This window comes from Chaetodon auriga, chromosome 17 (genome assembly GCF_051107435.1).
Source record: "Chaetodon auriga isolate fChaAug3 chromosome 17, fChaAug3.hap1, whole genome shotgun sequence".
Classification (NCBI taxonomy): Eukaryota; Metazoa; Chordata; class Actinopteri; order Chaetodontiformes; family Chaetodontidae; genus Chaetodon; species Chaetodon auriga.
Window position 1 is genome coordinate 4963798 of NC_135090.1, and position 20192 is coordinate 4983989.

Sequence of the window (20192 nt, forward strand, 5' to 3'; positions counted from 1 at the left end):
ACTGTGACAGAGGGTTATGTTTTTTGACTTCTCCAGTGCATTTAACATCATTCCTCCAGCTCTACTGGGCAACAAGCTGACAGCAGTGCAGGTGGACACCCCCCTAGTGTCCTAGATTGTGGACTACCTGACTGGCAGACCACAGTACGTGTGCCTACAACACTGTGTGTCAGACAGAGTGGTCAACAACACTGGGACCCCGCAGGGGGCTATCTTATCTCCCTTCCTCTTCACCCTCTACACCATGGACTTCAACTATTGCACAGAGACCTGCCATCTTCAGAAGTTTTCTGATGACTCTGCGATAGTTGGATGTATCAGTAAGGGTGATGAGGATGAGCACAGGACTGCTGTGGACAACTTTGTCACATGGTGTGAGCAGAACCATCAGTGTGGACATTGTGGAGGATTACAAGTACCTAGGGGTACATATTGACAATAAACTGGACTGGGCAAAGAACACTGACACTCTCTACAGGAAGGGCCAAAGTTGGGACTGAGGTCCTTCAACATCTGCCGGACTATGCTCAGGATGACCTCTGAAAGGCTAAAAAGAAAGGCTAAAAATCCAACTCTTAGAACTAAGTTAAAAGGCTAAAAGACCAAGTGTTAAGACACAGACTGAGAGCAAAAACACAGAGGAGGAACCGGAAGTGGATACCTGACCAAAACATCACCGATACATATATGGAGCTATTGGGAACATCACATCAGGGGTATGAGCCTTCCCCCCAGTTGTTAAAGTGGCCAGCCCTTGGTTAATCACCAGGGAGGAATTCTCTTCTCTTGTTGTGGATAGAGCAATTTGGGTAATTGATAAGTGGCTGCCAGTGAAGAAAACCCATGATTAAACAGAAACTCATCAGCTCCTTCACTGGAGCACTCGGTGGAGATGGTGCTGTCGGTCTCCATGGTGACTGAAAGATGCTGGTCTGAAGTTGCAGAGGAAATGCAGAAGTGGATGTTTAATTTTCTGATTGCGGTGGATAGCACCCTCTAGCACTCAGAGCGGCCTTGGGCATCTCTTGTGTGTTTATCTAAGCACGAGTGGTAACACACTTTGCAGTCCAATGTCATGATGGACGGATTTGAAGCACTCTCCACTTTTCTAATTGAATCATGGTCATGCAAGATGGATTATTCCATTATGTGCACAGTAATCTTCAAGAAAATACGACGCTATCCCATTACCCAGTGTTTCCAGGAAACCAAAACAGAGGCCTTTCAGAAAAGGACATCATGCAGTTTTCTCTCAGCTTCATTTTATTTTCTTTATGTTTGCCAACAGTTTAAGTAAAGCTAGAAACAGCTGTTGCATTAGAAATGTTTTATACAACAAATACACCAGAAGAAGCTAAAACGTAATAACGCTGCAAAATAGCTAGATTAGTATCGAGATCAGCACAATTGCCTTAAATACTGTACTGCTGTCATGGGTTACACAACAAATTAGCATCTTACACAAATGTACAGTTATTTATATTCATACAGGCTTTTCAGTGTTCCATTTTCAGTCTTACGTATGTTTTGTATCAAATAGAGAAATGACAAAATAGTTAACAACAACAATGTAAGGTAAATTACTAAGGTACAAAAAGAAGAATACAGGAGTGCAATGAGGGAAGGGGATTAAAGGAGCAATCAGTAAAAATGAAATCTGCACAAACAGACTGACAACAGACAGAAACTCTGTTTAGCATATATTCTGTGTGCGTATGTTCTCTGCTGGCTCACCACACACACCAGGTTCTCTCACTGTTCCCTCCCACCTCCTTGTAGTATATCCCAGACACCTTATAAAGTGTTTCACACGGTATGCTTGTACCAAAGAAGCTACAGTTAATGGATGGAACACAACAAACCAGGACTGAATGAATAACTGCCATACAGTGAAATGCCATGGTTTGATACTCCCAGAAATCACATTGGTCGTTAAAATCTGAAAATATTAACTGACAAAAATGTCATTAAAAACAAAATCCGTGACTACCCATTACATTTCAAAACACAACTTGGGTTATGTAAAAAAAAAAAAAAAAAAGAAAAAAAAAAGAAGTAGCCTATAAACTGAGTGACCATATATTCAAACCCTCACCCATAAGTGTCCAACACATTCGCTCATGTATGCGCATATGCTCGCACCACAGTGTTTTCATCAGGATGAAGGTCAGTCACTTCGGCACTTTGCACGTCTATGCACCATTCAATACCATGGAAGCCATGAACGCAGCATTTTTGATGAAGAGTATTTATGAAGGAAGGAGTAAGCCTCCTGGAGCTTTTAAAAAAAAACCACTTTCTCTTCAGCATGATAGCTAATCGTTAGCATACTAATAGGTTCTGTCAGAAAGAGCTGCAAATCTTAACCAAGGACTGTGAGTGACCAACATAAGCATTTAAAGAACCATACCCCAGATGCTAGGGGATATAAAAGCGGATCTTGTTGGAAAACAAATGAAAGAAGCTGTCATTTTGCAGGTCAGTAAGAACTTAATTAACTTTTCCTAATTATGATAGTTATAAGGAGACTTCATCCCCATGGTTATTCCATAGTAAATGAGAGTGAAGGTCAGAGGTCACAGGGGCCCGTGGGGCTCGAGGAGGGTGGGTTTAGTAGTAAAATACCCTGAGGTGTGTACCAGACTGCTTGTTTGTAAAGATTGAAGCCTCTGGTGCCGTTAGGCAACACTGGATGATCAGCATTGATCAGTTACACTTGGATACCTCTGCCTCTGATACTTTGTCATTGTCACTTTGTTCAATGAGGGTGTGAAGTATTACTGATTGTTTCGATTAGACTCCACCATGCAGAGAAAATTACAACGACAGCATGTTAACCAACAATTGAAACCATTTGAATCTGATAGAATGACGAAGTATTGCCAATGAGATTAATTCTGCTTATACAGTGTGATGAAAAGCAACACAAGGATTCATGTGTTAATAAAATGAAAATCATGCACACACACACACCCACATACCTCAACTCTGAATCTGAATGTGCTTGGTTTCTTTAATATTTTCGAAATTCTAAAATCAATTTATTTGAAGTAATAAGCATTTGTTTATTTGTCAAAATATAATACACCCTTGTCATTCTTTTTAGGAAAACTAACTCTATACACTTCTGTCATTCTGCCCTTATATAGCTTGAATTTGCAAAAGCAATGGTAGCTGAGAGACATCCTGCACTCCTGACAGATGCAGCACTTGACAGAAGCTAAGCAGAGAGCAGGTATATACAATACACTTTAAATCACCACTGTCATTGTTTGCACACAGAGTCCTCAGTATCTGCTGAATCTGTAAACAGAGCATTTAAGCACTGGATTTTTTTTTTTTTTTTTTTTTTTTCATTTGAGCCACATGAGTCAAAAGCATTGTTGTGACATATTACAATCCTAAAAGTGTAAACAAAGCGTACAGAATTACGGGCACACCAAAGTCATTTCACCTGTGGCTGAATCCAAATTTCTTAAAATGCGAAAGCTTTTTATTATCTACAAAGTCACATTCATTGACTTTTTTCTCCCTTTTGTTTTTCAAGTCAATTCTATTTGTATAAGTATAACCCAAAATCACAAATTAGTCTCAAGGGGCTTTGCAATCTGCGCAACATACGGCATCTTCTTGCCTTAGACCCTCATCTTCTTTGATTTATATTCATTAACTGTCTCACTTTTACCATATGTGTCATAATGCTAATTCAACATTTCAACATTAATCAAATCTATCGCATATTTTAACGTTTGCTTGTCAACTCATATTTAGCCTTCAAGATATCGCCACATGACAAAAAATATTCCCATAAAGTCTGCATTATTACCTTTGACATGACTCATCTGGTATGCAAAGTTGATATGGTCATTAACTTAATGGCATCCACTGACTGATGTCTCCCAATTGACTGATGTCAATGTTGGAGTAAATAAATGACCCAGAATAAATTACTACTCTGGTTTATGCCATTCAGTATGTCTTCAGTGTGCTATAGATATTCAGTGTGACAGATTGCAGGCTTTCTGCTCATTTATAATGCAGATCGATAATCTCCTTGAAGCAGTTTGTTTGTAGACATCAAGACAGACATATCTTTCTACACGGTTCCACTGCTCTCCGTCTAAACTTCAGGGTTTTCCTTGACTTCCTCAGTGGCATGTTTCCTTAGTGACTCTGCTCAGAGTCTCAATGCGGGCTTGAATCCACCCATGAAAGTCAAGTAGGCCATCAGAAAAAAGTCAACAGAAGCTCAAGCTTCTGTTTAGTTTCTGTCCACAAACTAAGCTTGATTATGACTTTATGATGGATATTTTCAAACAAGATTTCCTTTCTTCTCCATGTAGAGGGTGGTCGACCATCTTGTGCAAGAAACTATGCCGTAGTTCATCATCCAGCTGGGTATCATTTGTGTGGGTCTGCTCTGTAAGGCTCATATGTTTTGTGTTAATGTTAAAGACACAGATGAAAAGGCTTTCTCTGATGTTGGTTTTTCTCCTTCAAAATAATCACCAAAATCTCATTTATAGCTTTGAATGCACAGGAAAAGTGTTCCTTATAAGGAATGACAAAGCTTGAATTGAAAAGCTTATTGATTCACGCTTCTGTCGTTTGTAGCACATCTTCACCCTGACAGTCAGTTGATTTTGTTCCAGTGCACTCTGACGAATGGTAACTTAATGATGTGGTCGGTGCTTGACAAGAGAAGAACCTGTAGGTGTTTCTTTGTGCTTTTTGCATCATTCAAAAGTCCTGTACTCTTGTACTCTGGTCCTTTGGTCAGAAAAATGATAAGACAGGGAATTTCTGTTTCGTAATCTTGCTTTAACATTTGGATACGCTCTATGGGCTATCATCCATCTACGGTCATGGCCTTTGTAATGCATCATATTTCCACTTTGTTGTGAGAAGACAGAGAGTGAATTTCCCTTTATCTTTAGCTCTGCCTTTGAATGTCTAGTATGTCAGCCAAATTGAAGAGAATAAGTGATATGACTCAGTTCTTTGATTTTCTCCTAAAAATCTCTTAGAACTCTGTTGTGGAGATCTGGGTGACCTCTGATTGCAAATCTTGCTGGATCCTCCTCGAGCGAGAGCTGTGGGGGACCCAGTCCATGCCTAGTCATGCTGGCTTCTTCCCCGCTTCTGTTGGAGCGCAGATGGATACCGGCTCCCTGGTGGTGTTGCGGCCTCTGGTGAGAGTGTTCTGCTCTACGTGGGTCCGGCAGGGAAGGCAGAAATCCCTGAAGCACCGCTTAAAATTTTCATCCAAAAATGCGTAGAGGACAGGGTTCAGGCTGCTGTTGGTGTAGCCCAAGGCGATGCACAGGTGCCAGCTGGCTATCACAAAAGGGTTCCTGCTGTCAATCTCCACCATGGTTTTCACAATGATGAAGATGTGGATGGGGGTCCAGCAGATGATGAAGGCTGCCACCACCACCAGGACCATGCGAGTGATGCGGCGCATGTTGCGGTCTTTCTCCTTGGAGCCTGAGAGCAGACGAACACTTCTCAGACGCAGGATCATCAGGCCGTAACATATGGTGATGACCATCACAGGAACCACAAACGCAAAGATGAAGACGCAGATCTTTGTCACTGTGTCCCAGTACCAGTCAGGGTCAGGGAACTTCAGCATGCACATGGTTTTACCTGAAAAGAGTGCAGGTAGAATTAGAAAGAATTTGTTAATGTATGGTTATGGTTATGTTCCTATTATGATACTGATTTGTGGTTTTAAAAGGCCAAAGCTACAGAAAAACATCTGTACTCACAACATACTTCAACCCCAAAATACTACTGTTGTTGCTGATGTGCAAATTAAAAACTATCAAGAATATATTCTATGCATGTACAGATATTTTGCCTTTTCAAAGTTGTGACGTGAGCTGTGAGTTGAGTTGAAGTAATCTAGACTAAGCAATCAAAATGCCTTAAAACGTATGTAGATGTACAACAGACATCTGGAAGATTTTATATTTCTGGGTGAATTAAAAAGTGGTACAGTACCCTGAACTACTAATGAAAAATAAAGTATTATCCTCAGGTTGGATTGGAGGGTCCAGTGGCCTAATGTTTCAAAGGCTTTTCCACTCACTCTGAGTCCAAAATGGGACTAGGGACAAGATTCATAATAACCATTTTTCTTGCTTTCCCTTTGTGTGACATGTAAGCTCTGATGAAGGCCTTAAGGACAGGAAACTTGGCCTAATAAATGCTAATTAAGCTGATCAAGAAATGTTGAAGACGGAGGAACTGTGAATTGTGTCTGTTCTTTAGCACTTTAGCAAAGATGCAGAGTTGAATCTTTATGGCTCATCCAGTTCTGGAAGACAGCTAATACTGCTTCTAAGCATGAAGACTTGAATTGATAATGAAAGATAAAACAGTAGAAGAAAACACTTTCTCACCATTGTCTGAGACTTTGGTCACAGCCATGATCATAATAGGTACCCCAATCGCAGAGGACACAACCCAGATGAGCACGTTGATCAACTTAGCCTTGACCGGCGTCCGGAACTCCAGCGCCCTCACAGGGTGGCACACGGCGATGTAGCGGTCCACACTCATCATGGTGAGGGTGAAGATGCTTGTGAACATGTTGTAGTAGTCTATGGCAATAATGAGCTTGCACAGGACTTCCCCAAAAGGCCAGGTGTTCATGAGGTATTTGGCGCTCTGGAAGGGCAGCGTGCTGGTAGCCAAGGCATCGGCAAGTGCCAAGTTGAAGATGTAAATGTTTGTGGCTGTCTTCATCTTGGTGTATCTGGTTGTGATCACAGAACAGAGAGAAAGTGTTGCCAATAAGCAGCAGCCGTAATGAGAGCAGCTGGGTATGAAAGTCTCTGTTATGGGATATGGGGATTTGAAAGTGATTTTCACTGTGGTGCATTTTTTTATGGCTTGGATGAAGACTTAATTCCTTCATGCTATAGATTTGCAGGGTAGAGCTGTGACTGTCTAATGCTCATTCTTTACAGCTTAGTTATTTTTTCTAAATGAGTGATTTGAGATAATGGCCACAGTTGGCTTGTTGGCCTCTGATCAAATAGCATACTTGCACAAAAAGCACCAGAGAGTTGTAAAAAGAAATATTACTGGTATTGAATTGAGGTTCATATATATTGTATGTGTTGGACATTGCTGTTAGCATGGGACTGTGAGCGCCTCTGTATGTGAGATGAAGATATTTATGTCACGTATATGAAAAAGTAATGGCCATGAGCACGGAAGTTGTTTCATTTGCTACGACATTGGTTTATTGGGTCAGGATCCTCCTCTGCGATATAGGGCTTATTTTCAAAAAGGCTTCTCTTGTCAGCAGCCTAGCAAGATGTATTCATATGGTATATAAATCATATCTCATCTAGTTTTCTAGGAGATTGCAGAATTTTTAAATCACTGCATCCAGAAACAATCCAACTTACATGCGTAGCAGACTGCCCGAATTTTAAGATATACTGCGTAATAGTCACAATGCTGCATGAATACATTAAGTTGATACTATATGGCAGTGAACAGACTCCTCTTTTGTAGTTTTGAATGATAAAGAATTGGCTGAATGAACAAAAATGGTAGATAACACAGAGAAGAAAAATGAGGAACATCATTTATATTGGTGTGTGTAATCTTTGTTGTTCTGTTCCATTAGAATACAACCAAGCGCGGTGAGTCAATGGATGTGTGAATGGATTTTTTCTTCTGCAATGTCACACAGGCAATATAAACAACAACCTAGGGGTCTTGGTGGTTGCAGTAATGGGAGGGGGCTTCATATTTTCAGCAAGATATTTCATTTTTGGGGGATGCTGTGTAAAACTTTAATAAAACAGAATGTGATAATTTGCTTTTCATTTTGACATATTCTCAATTGAAAACAGTACAAAGACAGTACATTTAATGTTTGACCTCATCAACTTCATTGATTTTTGTAAATATCGGCTTACTCTGAATTTGATGCAGCAACATGTTTCAAGTTGGACAGCAGCGACTAAAGACTGGGGGAGTTGTGGAATGCTCCAAAAACACCTGTTTGGAACATTCCACAGGTAAACAGGTTGATTGGTAACAGGTGATAGTATCATGATTGGGTATGAAAGAGGCATCCTGGAAAGACTCGGCCATTCTCAAGCAAGGATGGAGCGAGGTTCAGCATTTTGTGAACACATGATTATATAAAGGATATTACTACATGAGCCCAGGAACACTTTGTAAAACTGTTGTCAGTAAACATGCTCTGAAATGATTGCATTCTGTTTTTATTTTACACAGTGTTTCACACACTTTTTGGAATCAGGGATCCTTTTTAAGCATTATTTCTGTATACAATAATCTAAGATTTTCTTTTGCTATCTGTTTTTTTTTTTTCTTCTGTAGTCTTTATTGGACTTAGTCAGCTTACAGGGGACTTTTACTTTACTTTTGAGTCAATCACCATGTCTTATTGGTGGAACTAATTAAAGGCTTATTTCTTGCACACAATAAATGAAACCTGCACGGTTTGATGGCTTGGTATAAAATTAGTGTCATGTCTTAAGTAGCAAATATCTGATCCAGCCATGACAGTCAAACTCCCCAAGCAGGATAACACTGAGGGCTGATCAATAGAAAGAGGCAGGAGTTTGACACTGAACTAGACAGTACTGGTGAATTCATGAACCTGCACTGGCATGAGTGTGAATAACAGTGATAGTGTCAGGGGATAATGTCCTAACTGTACACTTGCATGAATATGATTGGATTTTGCAAGCTGCACAGCTTGTGAATAAGCCAATGATTATAAACATAGTGAAAGCAACCAATCAGCTGACTAATGCTAGTTAATAATGGAGTTACGAAGCAAGTTAGCGTCACGAACAAGCTTTAAATGTCATAACAAGCTATCTCTGCCACTTTCTGGTGTGAGTCTGTAAGGCTGTGATGCTAATAATTTATTGGATTGCTCTTCCTGGGGTCCATGAATGTGATGTCTTTCTGGGAAACCAACACTAAGCTCATGCCATGCTTGTGTGATTGAGTCTTCCTTCCAGCTCCTTCGAGTTCCCTGACAAGAGTTTGTGAGCTGTTGAACTCACAGATAAGATTTATACCTAAGCTGGAAATAAGGTCATCAAGAGTTGAATTGATGATGTGTATCAAACCCTTTTGGGAGTTGGTCCATTGATGATATATTAGGGACTGAACTCTGTGAGATTTTGTCTCATATAATAAATCAGTCTGATGTGAACATAAGCTTTCATCTGAATCAGAAAGTAGAATTACAATGACTGCTGTCGAAGAGTCCCATCAGTGGTTCCATTATTAACGGTCAGCTCCAACATCTGTCTCCTGACTACTGTCTGTGTCTCCTCTGTGCAGATGGGGGGAAATCTGGTTCAAATTTATAAAATGAACCTGAGATAAAATAGAAATAACATTTCTAAATAGTATTTAACCATGGGGGGGAATAGGTCTGTTGATGTCATAGAAAGAAAAGAGAAGGTGTAATTACGTACATAATTAACGGCTGCATTGTATTCAGGGAAGCCAGTAACAGCGAGGTGCTATTGAGCATGCTGGATCAATGACATGACTTACTGCGACACTTAAATGAAATTAAAGCCCCATTCAGACATTTATTTCTCTGGGGGAGGTGGGTTGATTTTTCATGCTACCTGCAGTGTCCTCTTTTCAGTAAGCTTTTTTGTGAAATTTGACTTTTGGTTGAAAATGCAGTAGTTAAAAGATGGTGTTGCAAATCTGATGGAGGCAAACATGCTAACACCAACATAAAGGCTATCTGTGAACCAATATGAAGACAGAAAACAGAAAGGAGGGCAAGACCCTGTAAAACTCATGAAAAGTTCAGGTAGCGAAGTTACTGTTACTCTGTGCTTAGAGAATGATTTTTTTTCTGCCAATATTTGCTTACATTTTGGCAAATTGGCATCTTTAAAAGGATGCGAACCCTTCAGTGGTCTGAGCACCAGCCAAGAGGCTTTTGGCTTCCTCTGTTGGCTTTGTTGTGCTGAAGGTCTGTGTCAATTACAAAGCACACCCTGTAATTTCCTGACTAATTTAAAGTGCTGTCTGGAAATCTGAGTAAAATTACCAGAGGGCACTGTGAATATTTCATCTCATGCTTTACCTGTAATGTTAATCCCATCCAATTTGGGCTCAAGTCATATTTACTGTCAATAGTTACAGCTTTTTTTTTTAATGCTATCTCTTCATCTTGTAGATCAAAGGTGTGTCCATTCAATGTGAATTTGCAACACACCTCCATAGGGCAATGACTCTATAAAATGAATTGAGCCTTATTTTTTTCATCTTTCAATCTAGACAAAAGGAAACAGTGAACTCATTGAAGTCAGCAGCAGATGGCTGGTTTTGAACATCCCCTTGTATGTTTGATCTTCCTAATCCGATGTCTATATTAAGTTCGTCTTACAGAAAAAGACAGCAGTGAGCTCTTGATAGTTACGTAAGGGCCGTCTATGAAACAAGCACAATATTAATGGAATGCTTTGAACTCTTGGAAAACACATAAAAACCACCACATAGACATTGAGGTAAAATAGCATCAGTCATTGATAGGAAAAGGAAAATCACCATTTTTCCATCACAGTCATTATATGAGACTCCAAAAACTCTATTATAGACTCACACAGTTGACAAAAAGAGCTGTCTGTTTACTTCTGCATCTCAATCTGTTCAGAGCCTTTGGTTCAGAGCCCAAAGCCTGCCTTTTGACATGGGGAGAGGATTATTCTTATCGTCACTTTCATAATTGAACCGTGATTCCATAGAAATTGCTTTCCGCTCTGTCTCATCCAAGACAGGCCTGCACACAGTGTATCCCACTTGGCGGCAAAACCTTCACTTTCTCCCTCCTTTCAGTAAACAAGTGCTGGGTTTATCTTAGATGCAACGCTCGCCTGGTATATTATGACCCCGTGGAGATTTGAAATGAAATATTGGAATAGGGGTTAAAAATGATGTAAGTCTGTATCCTTCACTGTAGGGTCTGCTTGTACACACAAGTATGGTAAATCATAAAACAAACGAGAATTGAGATTGGCTGGTGTAGCTTTCTTGGCCCCGAGATATTACATCACATCCACACTGGCACAAAAGAGCTTGATTACATTATGAGGCTATCAAAGAACTCATAGTGTGCCATAAAGTAGGCAGAAGTGGTGGCCGGGTAGCTATTTTATGCTATTAATGCACGAGTCAGTGCATTAATAGCATCACATCACTGGTCATGAGGTTATGTTTTAGTTAGTTGTTCATCATATAATTTAGAGGGGAATGCTCTTAAACACCCATCTTTCTTTGTGCAGGCTCGGAGAAGCATATATGTGCCAAGAAATCTAAATGTGATGCCTTTTTCACGTTACATTGAAACATGTTTTTCTTTGGCACAGTCACACTCTGTGATGTTTTAATCACCCACTTCCTTTTTTTTTGCTTCCTTACAGCGTGGACCCCCTGCTACAAGGCTGCCATGGCTATCCAATCCCTTTCTCCTCACACAAGGTGCCACAAGAGAAGAAAATAGTCTCAAAGCTGCACATGCTAGAATGCACATGTACAGCCTCCACTGACTGCGGCAAATACTAACCATCAGTGACCTGAGGAAAACGGAATATGTCGTGTTAAATGGATAAAAGTGAGTTAATGACATCCTAAAAAAAAAAGGAAAACTAAGGAGTTTAAAAAAAGAATCAATGAAAGACAGTTTTATTTATTTTATTAACTGACTGGAGGTTAGTAAAAATCTAATGTTTAATGTTGTATGTCTTCATACATTAACATTGCAATCATGAAACTAACTATATTATCTCTTGATGTATTCAGTCATATTTTGGTTCATCTGATAACCTTTTACAGTAGAGTTTCTCAATAATATAGGACAGCCTATATATATATATATATATATATATATATATATATATTTTTTTTTTCAGTAGCCTTAGACTTTCCCTTGGTACGTTGCTTGTTTTCTATTGGAACAGCTAATTAAAATTCTTCATGTCTTGCATTTTTGATTGGCTGCTGTTTGTGATCAATAACCAGATGAGACTTAATTAGAGTCTAAATGTTAAATTTCTAGCCATTGCATTTGGCATTTGCAATAACAAGAGCCAATTAAAGTTTAAATGTTAAATTTCATTTGTTTAATGCTCAGAAATATAATTTCTCTTCACATGGCTTTTAATGATATTATTATTATAATAGCTGTTGTTTGGAATTGAATGATGAATGATTCTTTTTCAATAACATAACAGAATAATAGTCAACCCTAATATTCAGGAAAGACAGTTAGCCTATAGACACATTTATACATCCAGGAAGTGATCATTCTGCATCCAGGGGAATGTAAACAAAAGCAACAGATACTGTATATATATTCATGCATTGTATAGTGCTGTAACATCTGTAACATCTCGTAACTAGGGAGGCCACTGCTACATAAGGGACAAAAAGTGGTGGATATATGGAGACACAGATAACCTGAAAACATAAGTCATCACCGTCTTGTTAATCCTACAGGTGATGAATTTAAAGGAGCTTCTGTATGCAGAGACTCACAGAAGAGAGACTCTGTATTCATATTGTCATTCAACTCCAAAGGCAAACAGTATGTATTTAGTCTACAGCTTTTCTAAAACTTCATCATCAGCAGCAAAAATCAACATACAAAGCAACAAACTCTCATTTCACATGCAAAAGAGGAAAAGAGGGCCATGACTCACCAAGTCCACTTTTTTATTAAATATCTTTTTTTTGCTGCTCTTGAATGATTCAAGTTGTCTTTTGTCCTTTTGCACAGCCAGAGAGAGGTCCTTACAGTTACAGTTCAGATATTTGAAGTTTGTCTTTGATCTGCTCTTCAGTCTGTTAATGATCATCGGAGATAGAATCCCCTCTACAAAGCATTTGAGCCTCTCACACTGCAGACAATGAGACAATCTTGAACATGATATTTTGGAAAATTGCGACCCACTTCTTACCAGTGGATTTTGTGATATCCTGTCCAACTGTCTATACTTCCCAGCTAGCACCAAACTCTTCATAGAGTTGGTGCATAATGACTGTCTCTGTTATTTTGAGGCCATCCTCCACCTGCTCCAGGGCAGCAAAGGAGGGCTCCTCATGGAAGCTGATTGGCTTCAGTTTCACCATTACATTTTGTGGTGAAAAATCAAACCACTTGTCCCATTGCTGCTTGGACAGGTATACAAAAAAGCTGTCCAAATTTCTGCTTAAGTATCTTAATTTTGAAGTTTTGAACTTCCCTGTAAACATCTATGATGCAGAGCTTTGTGTCCTGCAGCTTTTTTATGAGCTTGTCCAAAACACCCCTCATGGTGAGGAAAAAGCACAGATAAATCTCACCACTTCCACTTTTTTTCTCCATCCTCCAAAATCCTCTTCAGTGCCACAGGGCAGGTCTTTGCAGGAGACGATGGACAGCTGGATGAAGAAACAGCCGTGGTGTGCAAACACAGAATTTCAAATCACTAACCCAACGTCAGCGAAGGCAAAAAATGCACGTAGCTCCTCTGTTCAGGAAGCACATAGTGAGATGTGACTGTAGATATAAAACAGTTGACTCCATATCCATTGACAGCTAACCGCAGGCGTGCTTGCAGGTGTAATGAGCTATGTGAGCTGAGCACTAAGCTTTCAGAATGAGACTGCTGCTACGGCTCAATAACTGGTAAACAGTGCTGCTTCCCAAAGCTGACACTGGTATTATCTGCTGCACCGGCTGTGACGAGTGCAATATCCACTTCATGCTTTTCCAGACAGTTCATCACAGCTTGATGAATGCCATTTGCAGTTTCATCACTGTCATAAACATCAAGTAGCTTGCACTACACATCAGACACTAGACTCTCTAAAAAGGAATAAATGTTTTTCTCTTTCCCTTGTTTGAGGCAACTGTGAAATACACTGGCTCCCCTTCGCTTGGGGACAGATCATCCAAAATATCCCGCAGTCTAAAACAGTCATTATAATCATCTCAGCTTTCTTTCTTCCCAAGTGCCTCCTCTTCAAAGTGGTTCTCAACATCGAAGTCATGAAACAAAACAGCGCTGATCTTAAAGCCGTCTGCAGATTATAAGAAATTTGCTCTTCGCTCAAGGGTGAGAGCAGAACACAGTGCAGCCACTTACAGAGGTTTACATCATCAAAAAGTGAAGCATGTCCAAAAGCACTTAGGGGCCCTGTGATAGGATGACAGGTGATCTCACCTGGCCAGGTGATCAGCAGACTACATTTTTTTTTTTTTTTAATGTCATTGCTACTGCTGTTGTATCAGATTGAAGATATGTAAGTGTGTGTTCTACTGGTAAGTATAGAGTACACAGTCACTATATGGGACAAGAGAGGTCCTGTATGGGACCAACCAAATTAGCCCAATATATGGGAAGTCCCCACTAATATGAGACAGTTGGCAACCTTACTTGTAACAGTAACCAACAAAGTTAGCAAACAGACATACAGTTCAACAAAGTAACCTGAGCAAGAGAGTTACCAGCAGTATCAGAGCTTCGTGGATGGTTTGGAAGAAATGTAGGAACTTCAGTTTAGTAGTTCAGTAACATTGTTAGTGTTAGCCTGTCAGCTAAAATGCTAGATACATATATATTACACTGGTACACAATAGCCAGCTTCAGCTGGGTAGCTAACTGAAAAAGCTAATGCTCAGTGTGTTTTCATTTAAACTGGGTAGCCACAGTCCTCTCATTTTCTCTACTGATGTTCCACACAGACACACAGACACATGCGTGCCAGCCCTGTACTACTTGCTGCTCTGACATATGTGAACAATCCCATCTCATTACCATAAGCATTAGGAAAATGCTAGGGAATAGAAAAATGATGAAATGTGTGTCAGGACCAAAAAACAGGACAGCCAAGAAGCTGAAAAATAAAATGAGCAAAAGATAAATGTCAACAAATAAGTCTAATAATTAAAAACAATAGTAGTGCAAATTCATTATATCAAGTGATTGTAGGCTAAATATAAGATAGATAAGATAGATCTTAATATGGTACATTTTAATCATTTCAATAAATAATGGCTATTATTCTTCATTGAATCATTCTGATAATCTTTTACTGCCTTTTCTCAGTTTCAAGTTCCACACAGATCCACATTCAGCCACTGAGAATTAGCATTTGTATTTAAATCAGTCCTAATCCTTTATCTCTATGCTAGTTGCGGTTAAATGGCCGAGTGAGTGGCTACATCCACACACGTAAATCCTTTATTTGCTGATACACAAGTCAAGCTCGACTCTGCGGTGTTTCTAGCACCGAAGGCCACACGAACACTGGTGGTGAGATGGATAACAAACAGTGAGACACATTGGCCATGTTGACTCAGCCAGGGAATTAATAGACTCACACACACACACACACACACACACACACACACACACACACACACAGTCATGTTTCCATCACTTTTAGGGATTTACATAGACTTACATTGGTTTCCTTGAGGCTTCCCTAACCATAACTCTTAAGTCTTCACCCTGAAATTTCATGATTTATGTTGTGGGGACTCGCTTTTTGTCCCCAAAAGAGAGGTGAGTCCCCACAGTGTTACTGCGTAAACAGATTTATATCCCCGCAACCTGAGTCATACACATCCACACAGGCACGCAAACACACACTGCTCCTGGCAACAGGCTTTGACATTATCAGCCAAATTTCCACACCCATTTAAGAAAAAAATGATCTTCCTGAAGCTGTAGTGACTCTTTTGCATCTACCAAAACACACTAGAATATAAATGCACAGTACAAAAATGCTGTCCAAGATCTGCTCTCTTAGTCGAACTGGAACAATAATGCATGAGAAGCAGCTCAGTTAAGGATCCACTTTCACACAAAGTAATCCAGCCTTCGGCTTGGTGCACATCAAACTGATTTCAAACGGAGGCCACTTGATAATAAATTGCAGGGGCACTGAGCCATTTCTTATCTAACAGGTGTGGCAGCAGCAAGAGATGCCGAGACAGAAGAGAGGAGAGCTCGTGCTTCTGACCTATCCTGCATGGTCCATCCCCAGAGGTGTCAGTTTCAGCCTCTCCATCAGCAATCACACTCTCAAAGCAGCCCAATGCCCAATTCACACTGATGTGAGCATCCATGCAGACTCTTCTGTAAATGGGCTTTGTGTGCATTTGAGTGTCTCTATGTGGAAAACTCAGTGGAGGGAAGTATGTAAAATGTATGACTTTTGCCAAATTTATAAGCAGCCTGATGCATCAGGCGAAAAAAAAAAAAAAGGAAGAAGAGAGAATAAATCAAAGATGGACTTTGGGTTCCTTCAGTCAAAATTTTAATTATTGTTGAAATGATTAGTCAAGATCAAATGACATTTTGGCAATCCACTAATTTATTTATCAAGAAAACCATTTCTCTGGTTCCAGCTTCTCAAATGTCAATATTTGTTGTTGCTTTTCTCTTTTAATATCATTCTAAATTAAATATCTCGATGATGTTCCACTGTGTCTGACATTTTAGACATGATTCATTGCAAACATAGTTGATAGTAAAAATGTTACACTAGTCACGAGTTATAATCTTAAGGAACATCATTCTACCAAACTCGGGCCGCAACTAACAATTCACGATCTCATAATTCTGCTGATTATGTTCTTGTTTCATTGATTGAATTGATGGTTTATAAGAATGTGGATAAAAATGTTCCAAACCACGAGGTGGCATCTTCGAATAACTTTCGATTTAGAAGCTGAAACAAAGACACATTTTCCTTGAAAAATGACCATTTATGAAGTACAATAAATAATTATCATTATGCTCATACATTGTTGGCCCTCTTGGTTAGTCTTCTTTTTGCAACAGTGTGATGCAGTGAATCTTCTCAGCCCACAGTTTGTGCGTTTCGTGCTGTAAACTGATAAACGAGTCGCTCTGGCTGTGTTTCTAACAGAGTAACCTGCTCGTTGCCCCCAGTGGTTGATGTGTCATTTTGAGCAAGAAACAGGACTGTAATGCAAACCTGCGTAGCCAGAGCTCCTTCATGGCTGACAGGATTTGTTGTTCCAGTGCTGTTTTGGGAACTTTGGCAGGACCAAAGGAAAATATGGATGAACAAAGATTTTAAACATAATGCATTTTTTTTCACACTAAGGGTCCTAAGGGTGCCAGGGTTTTCATGTCCCAGCCTTCCTCAGCACATGGTGTCTGCTCGGTTACGATGCAGATAACTCAGTGGCCTATATGTGGAGCTTTGTGAATATAATAACAATTATCACAGGTCTGTCTGCTGAGGAAGACCATGTGGTGTTATTAAAAGCTCTGGAAAAAAGATAGTAAGGGGACATTGTCTGTTTAGTGAGTGAAACTCTAATTGCTTTTGTATACTGTAGCTTCTATCTAACCTATTCTTATTTTTATTCAATATACTTCTAATTATTTATTAGTAGTATTAATTAACTTATTACTTATTACAGTCCTTGTTCTGCTGCAACACCTGAATCTCCCCTCTGTGAGACCAATAGAGGATAGACTGATCTTGAGTTAAAAGTTTTGTCAAACTCTGGGACCTGAATGATTAAAACACACTTGCTGTTACCACCTGTAACCACAGGGGTCACCAAAGCAACCAAGACTAAAATTTTACAAGTTAAAACTTTACGCTTGTGTGGTTGTCTCTTTGCCTCAAAGTCATCATTTAGTGCCACCATGATGGCAGTATAGAATAAAATTGTTAGGCTAGTAAATCTATAGTATGCATCTGACCGTTTTAAAAACTAAAGGAGGATAAATGACTCCCCACATGGAGGTCAGTGGTTACCTCATGTTTCTTTTATTATTATTGCATCACATCGGTGTCTAAGTTTGTGTGTCTTCTCTGAGTTCGCTCCCTGCAGAGTTTGCAGATGTTCCACAGGAGATTATATATTCTGACGGGGCTGGTTAATGTGCTCAGCTTCCCTCTGCCAGCGTCTCTAGGGGAGTCTGGCATCAGTGATGATTCCTCTCACTCACACAAACACAAATGGCAGGCGAATCGCTGTGCACAATTTGATTCACTGCTTTTTTCCAAGCTCTCATCCATCTCCTGTTTCCCCCCCTCTTTCCTCCCTCACTCCATCGTTCTGTTTTGCCTTACGTGCCTTGTTTTGCCCATAATTCTCACTTCCACTCTTGAATGGAAATAATGGGCAGGGTTATGAATATTTATGCATTTTTCCTTGTTCAATATCCAAAGATTGCCCCTTGCAGAAAATGGCTTGCTTAAGGCTTTTCCAATATTTAACCATTGTTTGTTTTCTTTGGTCAGTCCTCCTGCTTCTCTCTTTCACTGTATATACATTAAGATGATACCAACAAACATTTAGGTCCCCTTTAAGAGTATCTTACTGTGCACATTTAGCCTGTCATGTCTTGTTTGCGGGCTGAAGAATAACCACTGGCCTCAAACACTTTGCCTCCACCTGGCTGTGTTATCCTCTGCTGAAAATGGGGCATTTTAAATGAATTATGCCTGCTTGTTTAATGCACCGACACAGCTGGAGTAATTAATGCTTCAGGTGATGTTGGGGGAACACATACAGAGATTAGAAGGTAATCAATATGATGAGTGAGGACAAGCAGAGCTGCTGCAAGAGATATAAGCTGTAAAAGATAAAGCCAGGTCTTTTAGCTTTAAAATATCTCAGTGTGTAACATATAAATATTTAAAACTACTGACTATAAAGCTTGAATTAAATATGGCTTTATCATCCCTGTTTATATGCCAATAAGACCAAAGGCAAACCTGGATATTTAACTGGAGGATTTCCTCTCAAACCCAGTGGACAGTGGAGTGCGTGGCTGATGGTCCACAGATCTGTGTGAGCTAATGGGGACTCTGTTTGAGCAGTGCTCTCTGCCTGAGGTGCAGACCGGTCAGACGGAGACGCAGTTAAGAAACTGTCTGAGACAAGAGGTTCCACTGGCCTCAACACTCTTTGGAACAAAACATCAATGCAGGCAGGAATGCAAACAAGCACATAGCTGCCTCTTCTCAACTCACACCCATAGAGACGACTTGACGGTTTTTAATGGGGCCATACTGAGCTACTTGAGAAATCTAGCACAAATATTGATGTCAAGTCTATTGTGGATCAGTTGATTAATTCTTACCTTTCTGCACAAAACCACTAAGTTCCTCTGTAATTACTGAGTAAAGGAATCCCATTTTTCATGCAATCAAACCTTTGTATTAAATTGAATCAGTTGTTTTGAGAGTGGAAAAGAGGGGGATAGTAAAAGCCAAATGCAAGCTAAAACCAAATTAGGATTTAGAGTTTGTATCAAAATGCAACAAGATGTGTTAAATTTGTGAGATCATCATTAAAACAGTAACACTACAGTGAGTGCATGTTGGTGAATTCAACATACGATTTGGGCTGTGTCGCTCTTATCCATGGTCACTTAAAGCAAGTGACAGTCTCAGTAAGTGACCGTGATTAAAAAAAGCACAACAGCAGTGTTTACCTGACGACCCCGTACATGACGAGGATGTTGCCCAGAAGTCCCACCACGCAAATGACGGAGTAGAGAGCCGTGATGGAGATGGCTATGATCACACCCGCGGCGCTCCGCACCGGACCCTGCTGCTCGGTGTAGTTCTGCAGCCTGTCGCCCATCAAGCCACGATCCTCGTCCGGGAAGGTGACATTGAAGGGGATGACGGAGTAGAGGTCGGACAGGGAGAGCTGGGCTCCTGGGACCGTGTACGGCTCCATGCTGCGGCGCTGTTCACTCTGCCCGTGGTGCTGAAAACTTGCTCACAGTTATGTGATGGAACTTAATTGTGTGGAAGAGGAAACCGGCTCCGCCTAAGAATAACAAAAAGAAGTGAACAGAGTCAAAGAGTTTCCAAAAAAATGAGTGGATGCAGAGAGCTTCTGCGGGAAAGAGTTGAGGACAGATAGAAGAGGAGAAGGTGGCCCCTTGGCTGCAGTCAGCTGTGTCAGTGCGCTCAGGCTGTGTGTACACAGCGCCTCATAGCAGAGGCGCGCTCTTATATCCGTGCGTCGACGTCAAGGCTGCGCATTACGCGCGTCGAAAGGGAATAGTTAGGCGATGGGTGCGCTATACCTGACGCTACAGTCAGACAGTCCTCATTTGATCTTTGTGATTTGTGATGTTTATGTTTAAAACTGAGAGCTG

At 40.2% G+C, this 20192-nt stretch overlaps 1 protein-coding gene across 2 annotated transcripts; it reads right to left on the bottom strand.

The window, feature by feature from the left end:
- Positions 1–1243: 1243 nt before the first annotated feature.
- oprd1a (opioid receptor, delta 1a) lies at positions 1244–20018 on the bottom strand. 2 transcript variants are annotated; one of them, XM_076755032.1, is made up of 3 exons: positions 19515–20018; positions 6408–6763; positions 1244–5649 (listed from the first exon to the last, which is right to left on the bottom strand). In XM_076755032.1, the coding sequence occupies exons 1-3, from the start codon at positions 19763–19765 to the stop codon at positions 5120–5122; spliced, it is 1137 nt and encodes a 378-aa protein (XP_076611147.1). In that variant the 5' UTR covers positions 19766–20018; the 3' UTR covers positions 1244–5119. The 2 variants fall into 2 exon arrangements, with proteins under 2 accessions (XP_076611147.1, XP_076611148.1); XM_076755033.1 differs by lacking the exon at positions 19515–20018 and adding an exon at positions 18793–18849.
- Positions 20019–20192: the final 174 nt, after the last annotated feature.